The following is a 9,993-nucleotide window of genomic DNA, read 5'->3' on the forward strand; positions in this document are numbered from 1 at the left end:
TGTCTCGATCCTGCCGGTAGCTGCTAGCTTGTTGTTGCTAGCTCCTAGCTGCCGTGCGGTTAGTGTGTTCAGCCAGGCTTTGTCATTCCGACAACAATCCACGTAGCGGCGGCGGTGTGGCTATGTCCTCCAGGAGACAGGTCATGTCACGTCTTGAAGTTTATTCCCCCCTAAAAAAAACGGTAGCGCGGAGCTATCTGCACACTGTTTCCCTCTTCCTGCTCCAACAGACTACAGCTACCTTCTCTAACGCTATCACTGTGCAAGCCACATCAATCACTGGCCCCATTTCCATGTAGGTACATAGTCACTGATATGGTCGTAACCACTACAGTGCTGAGTTAGCTATTTTTGAGGGGAATAAACTTCAAGTTTTTGTCACCAAGCCATGACCTGTCCTCTGGAGGACATAGCCTCACCACCGCCGCTCCGTGATAGTTGTCGGGGGGATTATCACAGAAGCCTGGCTAACCAGACGGCAGCTACAAGCTACCAGCTACCGGCAGGATCGAATCAGGGACCAGGGTAGCTGAATATAAACAATGTCTGAGTTGAAAATGCATCTTGTTGTCACGTAAGGGCCCTGTTCATGTTGCACAGACATTTTAATTGCATTGTACTTCTGTTAAAAGGCACAAAGGCTCTCTAAAACTTGCCCAGGCAACTGCCGTTTTAGCTCAGTGGAAGCTCATACACATTGCTGCAGCTACTAAAGAGAGAGAGAGAGAGAGAGAGAGAAGAGAGAGAGAGAATGTATAAGAGAGAGAGAGAGAGAGAGAGAGAGAGAGAGAGAGAGAGATGGCAAGTCACGCACCGAGTGACCTGGTCTCAAAGAAGAACCTGACTTCTGCAGTTTGGCAGGATTTTGGGTTCTGACCTAATAAAAAGGGAGAGGTGTTTCAGTATTAGTGTTTGGTATTCAATTTCTGAAGGGTGTAGGCCCAAGCCAACAGTTTGGTGACGCCGTCTGAGCCTTTCATCATAATTATTAATTAGTCACATAATACGGTATACCGCGATAAAATAGACGGTATCAAAATTTGGATACCAACCAACTCTACTACATACCGTGCTATGTTTATTTAAATATTTTCTATGCTGTGGCACTGTAGTATGTATAAAAATGAATAACACGTCAACACTGTTCCGACATTTACACTTGTAAGGATAAAAGTAGTCATAGCAATCCCTTGCTTCTTTTTTATCTAGCATGATGGCTCTAGAGACATGAGGGTATTTTGTTACATACAGTACCTCTGACTGTTGCATCCCTCAGTGCTCGATGGCTGGAATGATAGCAATCAAAGATTATTACATGACTGCACTACATCACTCATTTATTCTCATATACTCGCATATAAATACTTACCAAACTGCTTTAATGTTAAGTACAAACGTATATGAGTGTGGCACAGATGCAGCGGAGAAACATTTCCACCTCAATAATAACAATAACCATCTTATACTGTATCCACCAAGGTCAGGTTTGCCAGTAACAGTAAACAAACTCCCGGTCACCGAGGAGACAAGCTCAGCACCCAACTCTTGATTTTCCCTACCTGCCGTTCTCTCTGCGCTCTGCCAGCATCTCAACTCATCAGCAGCCGAAAAGACAAAAATATTCCACTATATAGAGACGACACCTCTTCCTCTAAAAACTGGCGTCTTTCTGATAAGGAAAGGCGACGGGAATGGTGTCATGCCTTCCCTTCACAGCGCCGTGAAAAGAGGAGAGGCTAAGCAAGGAGGCATGGTTTGTCTTTATTGGCAGTGCCAGGGGCTTTGTTCGCCAGTCGGCGTACTGTGCGTACTGTGTGAGTGTGTGTGAGTGTGTGTGTGTGTGTGTGTGTGTGTGTGGCCTGCCGGGACTGGCACAGCTGATTCCCCCCTGACACCGGGTGGGGTGTACAGGGCTTTGGAGGAAGAGGAGGGGAGGGCAGAGTGGATGGCCATCACAGCAAGAGGAATATACCATTTTTACCAAAACGTGGGGGTGGGGGTGAGGGAAGGGTACTACAGCAGTAAGGACCATTATTAATTAATTTCATGGGGATTTACGCGACATTATTTACATCCAGGCTCAGTGAGTTCACATTAACTTTGCCTTATTTTGAGTAAAAAAAACAAACATTCTCTCAACCTTACTTGTGTGCATTTTATAAACAAAATGGCTTGCAGGAAAAGACATATTGATTCCCGATGTATCCTTCTTAAAAAAATATAACATTTGATAATGTATGGCAATTTCTATTTGATGTATTTTGAGCTCCATCCCAAGTTTTTGGAAAAAAATACTATAACAGAAACAATTAATTGATGACATGACAGAAAAATGGGTCTGAAACTATCTTGGTTTACTGTTTCTATTAATCAATTAAACATTCTCTGGTTCCAGCTTCTCAAATGTGATGATTTGCTTGTTTTCTCTGATTTATATAATCGTTTATTATGAATTAAAAAGGAGTGTCACGATTCTCTAAATCCATTATTCATTTCAGGTCACAAGCCCATGAAATTTTTGATTAAAAAATGTTTTCTTTAGCAGGCACTCTTCTCCCAATAGATGACAGAAGGGTACTGTACAACAACAGTTTGTGCTTATTAAAGTTTAACGAGGTGCACCTGAATGCACCATGAAGTCCCGTCGGAGCCCACAAGCTTTACCGCACCGTTTGTCAACACAACACACAGGGAAAGTGAAATGTTCCCATAACAGCAGGAGGATTCTCCAGTTCTTTTGTTTCTCCGTCTTGAATTAAAAAGTATAGTGAACAATATCTAACTGGGTATGTTGAGTGATATTGCAATTGAGATAATATTTGCAATATTAAAGGGAATGATCTAATGATATTCCCTCAAATATTGCAAATGATATCTCAATTGCAAGACATCTCAATTACAGCATTATTCTCATTTTCATTGAAACCCATGAAAATAATTATGGTGTGATTTTTGCGGTTATTAGTACCAAACACCAATATATATTTTAACGTTTGTAGAATATGATGTGTAGTTGTTTTACAAATTTTCCACATTCTGTGTTTTGAAAATTGCAGTAGGCCATTTTGTAATTCTGATAAGATTTGGATTCATTATTCAGCAATACCAAAAAACATAAATAAGGTTAAGAAAACCCCCTCCTAAAAACCCTAGTGGAACAATCTGAGAGCCACTGAGTCTTCTGTTTCACGAAGACATTGAAGCGTGATTTCCAGTGGGGGCACACTGGGCCATATGGAAATCAAGCCAGTGGGGGAGGCAGATCCTCCACCTCACTGAATGAAGCCTGCACCACCAACACCACCAGTGGCAAGGTTGGAAAGTGAAACAATCTGCAGTAGCAGAAGCTTAGCTGCAGCCAGGGAGACCTGTTGTGTTATAAGAGCCTGAGGGGGTTCTCAGAAACTCTACAGTTAGAATGTGATTTGAGCTTTTGTCTGCCTAAAACTGCACTCGTTATGCCAACTTGACAGCTACGAATCATGCATTCCAATTTTTCCGTTCAGTATGTGGGAACTTGACAATAAAATGTCAAATGGTCATGAATAATTCTGTGAAATACATTTGTTGATTAACACTAATAACCATAAACCACCCATGTGATCACAAGCATTGGAGTCCCAACAGTTATTAGCATCCTGTGCCGGGTGGAGCAAAGTCAGTGAAAATCACAGCCAGTTAAACTACAGCAATAAACAGAGCTGGGAAAACATCTCTCCTTCAATCTGTCCAGTGAAACACCAATTACAACATACAGTAAATATATCATTACTCCGGTTTGAAATATGATCCATCCTCTGACATAACCAGTTCCAACACATAGTAGAATGATACTCCCTTTAATTCATATAACTTTAAGGAATATAACATTCAGTGCAATGGTGTGGCTCACTGATGTGTTGTTGAAAGTTTAGTAGGACAACAGTGTAGTTCTATGGCGCAGAGGAATAACATATCAGCCTTTGGCTACAATTTTCAGACAATTTGTTGTTGGTTTCGATCTTTTTATTGGATGTGTTGACATTTACCAGAACAAGTAATTTAACTCTAATATCTAACTTGTGCAGTAGATGAGCACAGAAATACTGTATGTGTTTGTTTGTATTTATTACAAACGTTCAGTACATACATACACAAAGTATTTGACACTGATTTCAGTGCTCTGCTGGCTTTCATGACGTGCAGGCCATTTCCCTGGAGGCTAATTAAGAATTATTCTCTCCTGGTTTATGACTGCACGCTGGTCTTCTCAAGGAAGACTACAACTGAAATCTGGTGTCTGACATGGAATCTTTAGTGATAACCACACACACACACACACACACACACACACACACACACACACACACACGACACACACAAGCACCACACACACACACACACACACACCACCATGCAGTGTTGTTGCTTTGTGGCGCATTTTACATCGCCTGAGAAAGCTTCCTCAGTGCATTGAAGGGGAAATTAGCATTGGCCTTGTGCTGCATTATCCACACAATGTTATTAAAGCGTATGTTATGTTATTATGTGGCTGTACTTAATAACAAGCAGCTCACAAGGTACAGAATACACATTGCTGCTCCACAGAGATGGAAATGTATAAATAATCTCAGCGGGTAATCTTGGTTTGGCTGTGTACATTAGTCCTTACTGATTCAAGCCTTTGTCTCATTTAGTGACAACCGCTGTGTTTATTAGCAACCCACAAGTTGTTTATATTTCCAATTTTCCCCTCAGGTGAAGCACTCATAATGTTGTCGTAACACCTACAACCAACAGTTGTTTACTTTCGTTTCTAATCATCCACAACATTTACTGCGACTTTTCAGATAGAACCTCTTCAAGCAAGTGGATCATCACAATAAGGCACATACAATCAACCTGTTAAAAAACATAGATATCTTATTGGATAATTAATTAAAGCCATAATTAAAATAAACCATCAGTCGCAGTACATACTCGAGACATGACATTCTAGAGCATCATTTTAAAAATGTGAAGTCCCTTGTCAACATCTGAGGCTATGAAAGGTTATCAGGGTGGAATTTTTGTTTAAGAACTGTGTAGGATCTCATTCAAGTCATTTCTGCTATAAAACACAAACCTAAGTCATGGGCATAATTTAACAGCATTTGGATGGTGGCTACAATAAATGGGTAATATTATATTGCTTAACCTTTTTAGTGTCTTTTACACATTTGATATTGTAAAATGTATATTCTATATTTACTTTTTTGTCTGTTCATAGGTTTTTGTATACTATGCACTATGCATTTCTGTCAACTTACTCCTACTAGACTAACTACTTTATCTCACCTGGCAACAAATTTCAAAAGAAACATACAAGAAATAACAATATATGCAAATGACAAAGCAAACTACAGCTGTAGATGTAGAGACAACGAATGGTGTATGTGTATTTTTTAAGTCACATCGCAACCCTTTTTTTAATCCAGTAGAGTAAACCCATGACAAATATCTGACGTGGTGAGTATAGAATATAGTTTCGATGCCTGTTAGCACTGAAAGCACAGTGGGTGAAAAGCAGAAGAAAGAAAGGCCCCGAGACTACAGTAATGACTTCACTTCTTCTCACAGACTACCAGCAAGTGTTGAGTAATGTCAGTAATTTACAGCAAAATGGCAACTTAACCATTGATTTTAGTAGTGGGAAAGAATGTTCAATGGGTATTCCATTCTTAGCTTAAAATATTGTGGAAATTTGAAAAATAATATCGTAATGACTTGGATGTTCATGGATTGAATATTTGGCTTTCACAAACTAACTAGATGTAGACATTTAGTCCAATAGTTCATCAGAATATGAATGTGACATTATTGCTTTTATTGCAGCATATCCAGAGTACTCTGCGCATAAAAAGGTAAAGTTGAGATTTTTATGTCTAGAATAAGAGTCCCCTAACAGTAAAAATATATGCCAAATGCCAATATGTCAATGTTAGTACCACAGGCGATGACATCAACTGGCAGCAAAGATCAGCTATTAGCAGATGCCAGTATTGTGTTTTTTTACTCTCATACGTAAGGAGTTAAGGCTTAATGTTCATTTGGGGGAATTTTATAAGTACATAAGATTAGTCAAATGAAAAAGTGTTTCCGTTGTAAACAACATGAATAGTGGAGGGCTGGAACTCACTGGTTGGACAAGCTTGTCAACAAAACAAAGAGGGTAAAACACAGCAGTGTGTGAAAATGTGAAACATATATTTCACTGGTGATCAAAGTATGTACACTTATGTGTTTTTCCATAAATGTTAGAGGTGTGGGGGGGATCGATACAGCATAGTATTACCATATTTTTCGTGGCAATACCGTATCGATACACAGACGTATTATTAATCCATTATTATCTATGTGTTGGCCAGTTTGTCTGCTTGACAATCCCATTTTGCAGCAATAAAACTGAAGTGAGACGAACAAACATCTTTTTGGATAAAACAGATGTTGACAAAGTTCCCTTTTGGGGACATCACTTGAAAATGGAAATATGTTGAAGTTGGAACAAAAGTAATACATTGCAATACATCGCTGAATATTGTAATATGTTTAAAATGTACACTACCGTTCAAAAGTTTGGGGTCACATTGAAATGTCCTTATTTTTGAAGGAAAAGCACTGTAACTTTTCAATGAAGATAACTTTAAACTAGTCTAACTTGAAGAATACACTCTATCCATTGCTAATGTGGTAATGACTATTCCAGCTGCAATGTCTGGTTTTTTGTGCAATATCTACAGTGTGTAAAGAGCCCATTCCAGCAACTACACTCCAGTTCTAATGGTACAATGTGTTTGCTCATTGGCTCAGAGGCTAATTATGATTAGAAAACCCTTGTGCAATCATGTTCACACATCTGAAAAAAAACAAAAAAAAAAAAAACACAATTTTTTTTATGGTCGTTACAGAAGCTACAAAACTGACCTTCCTTTGAGCTGATTGAGTTTCTGGAGCATCACATTTTTGGGGTCAATTAAAAGATCAAAATGGCCAGAAAAAGAGAACTTTCATCTGAAACTCGACCAGTCTTATCTTGTCCTTAAAAGCATTCCATGCGACACATTGCTAAGAAATTGGAAGATTTCCTACAACGTTGTGTACTACTCTCCCTTCAAGGACAGACACAACAGGCTCTAACCAGAGTAGAAAAAGAAGTGGGAGGCTGCGTTGCACACTGAGCAAGAAGATAAGTACATTAGAGTCTCTATTTGAGAAACAGACGCCTACAGTCCCCAACTGGCATCTTCATTAAATATACCCGCAAAACACCAGTGTCAACATCTACAGTGAGAGGCGGCTGGGCGGATTCTGGGCTTCAGGGCAGAGTGGCAAAGAAAGACATACTGAGACTGGCCTAAAAGAAAAAGATTAGATGGGCAAAAGAACACAGACATTGGACAGAGGAAGCCTGGAAAAAAGTGTTGTGGACGGATGAATCCAAGTTTGAGGTGTTTGGATCACAAAGAAGAATGTTGTGAGACGCAGAACAAAATGAAAAGATGCTGGAAGAATGCCTGACGCCATCTGTTAAGCATGTGGAGGTAATATGATGGTCGGGGTTGCTTTGTGCTGGTAAGTGGGAATTTGTACAGGGTAAAAGGGATTCTGAATAGGAAGGCTATCACTCCATTGCAACCCATGCCATACCCAGTGGACAGTGCTTGATTGGAGCCAATTTCATCCTACAACGGGACAATGACCCTAAACACACCTCCAAATTATGCAAGAACTATTTGAGCAGAAGCAGCAGCTGGTATTCTATCGGTAATGGAGTGGCCAGCGCAGTCACCAGATCTACCCCATTGAGCTGTTGTGGGAGCAGCTTGACCGTATGGTACGCAAGAAGTGCCCATCCAACCAATCCAACTTGGAGCTGCTTCTGGAAGCGTGGGGTGCAATTTCTCCAGATTACCTCAACAAATTAACAGCTAGAATGCCAAAGGTCTGCAATGCTGTAATTGCTGCAAATGGGATTCTTTGACGAAAGCAAAGTTTGATGTAAAAAAATCTATTTCAAATACAAATCCTTATTTAACCTTGTCAATGTCTTGACTCTATTTTCTATTCATTTCACAACGTATGGTGGTGAATAAGTGTGACTTTTCAGGAAAACACAAAATTGTTTGGGTGACCCCAAACTTTTGAACGGTAGTGTATATAATATTGTATTGTGACATAAGTATTCTAATATATCGTATCATGAGGCCTCTGGTGATTCTCACGCCTAATAAATGGGATTTAGTTTATTGCTTATTCGTTAATCAGGCCTATTCACGTTTTTGCTTATTTGAAAGTATGAAGGGGGGCGAGTGACATGGAATAATCTATTTAAATTTGTATTAAACATTTTAATTATTTGTTGTTAGGGACAGTAACAGACAGTACATACAATCAGAGCATCCTGCTCAAAACACAAACAGATGGGACCTTGTGTGCAGAAAGAAACAATTTATGGAGCCCATATTTTTTGAATTAGATTAGAACAAAGGTGGTTGATTTTGTAAACAGTCAGTAGCTACATTCATTTTGGTAGTTGCTGCCACTTATTTCTCAGTCTATGTAGGTACTGTTTCTCAGTGGTAGTGTTGGAATGCCTAATTATTGTTAGTTAATATGGACAAATATACTGAAATGGAGTAACTGCAACATCTTCCTCATCCCTGACAACCTACACATCAAAGTGGCTTGGGTGTTTTCAGCCATCTAATGCAACAGCTTGATTATTTTCAGCAACAATTCAGGTTGGTCAACCCAATGGTTTCAAAGCCAGGAGTCTGAACACAAATGTATTGGTAACCACAAATATGTATGGCTCATCTTATGATTTAAGAATATTAATTTGTAATTTAGAAATAGCTTTTAATCATAAAGCCAAAATAGCATTTGAAAGCTATGTTGAACTTTATGAAATTGCCCTTTTTGTTTTTTCTTACATAATGTTGATTGTCTGTAGTCATTGTGCTGTTTTAATTACTTGAATTGTCTCCTAAAACCCTCCTCATTATATTATTTGGGACAGACCAAGCCTGCATTAGGTTCTTACAATGCCGTAGCTCTGCAGTAAATAACAGTTTGGTCAAGCTCATGAAGCTCATAACATTCAGTTTCTGTATCGAGGTGTTTTTAAGGCCTTGTTTTTAAACTTGTTGAAAGAAAATTACTATATGAATAATTATTGTTATACTTATTGTGTCTGTGTGGTTAAAAAGTTAGAGTTAAGAGTGGGCAGGATTTTCTTTTGCAGGGTAAACCTTAAAAAAGGACGAGACAACCATGACAAACAATTCAGCTGCGTGTAACATCTATGACATTGGTACCAAGTGTGACTGAATAGTTTGTCAAATAAGATGTCAGAGTGAATTAAGGGGAAACAGGTACGTAATTAAAAAGATTAAGATGTTACCCACAGCCATTGCAGCAGTACAGCGTCTCAGACCCAATAAAAAACCTGATCCTGGACATAAAAAAACACATCTCACTCATGATATGGTCTACCAAGATGAAAAGCAGGTTAATGTTGGCTGTGGCGCGATGGGTCTGTCCACAGTCTTCTGGGTAGATAATAATATGGACTGGGCACTGGGTTCATGGCACTTATTACACCATGGGGAAAGGCATCATTAATATAGGTATTGCAACAGGTTGGATAGCACAAATGACGAATGAAGACGTGCTACACAATATTTCATTGAAGGTCTTCCCCTTCAATTAATTTAAGTATGTAACACAAAAGAGACACTTTGATGCGTTGGACTGTATTCTTTTCGACTGATCTGTAACTTACTATATCAATTGAGATTGTTATGTTTTTGCATTACATCCGTTACTTTTGACACTAACAGTGTGTTTCTCGGGGGGAGCTTCTAAAATTACTAGCAAAGAACAAAACCTGCAGCAGTAAAACCATCTCTATCTTGTGTAAGCTATGTCTTTCCGGTAGCTCACACTCACACACACACACACACACACACACAC

The 9,993-nt window shown here is 39.2% G+C and overlaps 1 protein-coding gene across 8 annotated transcripts in view; it reads right to left on the minus strand.

Annotated features, from left to right (window-relative positions):
• Positions 1 to 9,993, minus strand: part of wdfy3 (WD repeat and FYVE domain containing 3) — a gene marked incomplete at its 3' end in the record, with an annotated part of 112,883 nt that overhangs the window by 101,793 nt on the left and 1,097 nt on the right. For 7 of the 8 annotated variants that reach the window (XM_032517171.1, XM_032517173.1, XM_032517168.1 and 4 more), the window contains 1 exon segment: positions 1,560 to 1,801. In XM_032517171.1, the coding sequence (XP_032373062.1) occupies positions 1,560 to 1,588 (29 nt within the window). In that variant the 5' untranslated portion in view covers positions 1,589 to 1,801. 8 annotated transcript variants of the gene reach the window in all.

The sequence above is a fragment of the Etheostoma spectabile genome, chromosome 5 (genome assembly GCF_008692095.1).
Source record: "Etheostoma spectabile isolate EspeVRDwgs_2016 chromosome 5, UIUC_Espe_1.0, whole genome shotgun sequence".
Classification (NCBI taxonomy): domain Eukaryota; kingdom Metazoa; phylum Chordata; class Actinopteri; order Perciformes; family Percidae; genus Etheostoma; species Etheostoma spectabile.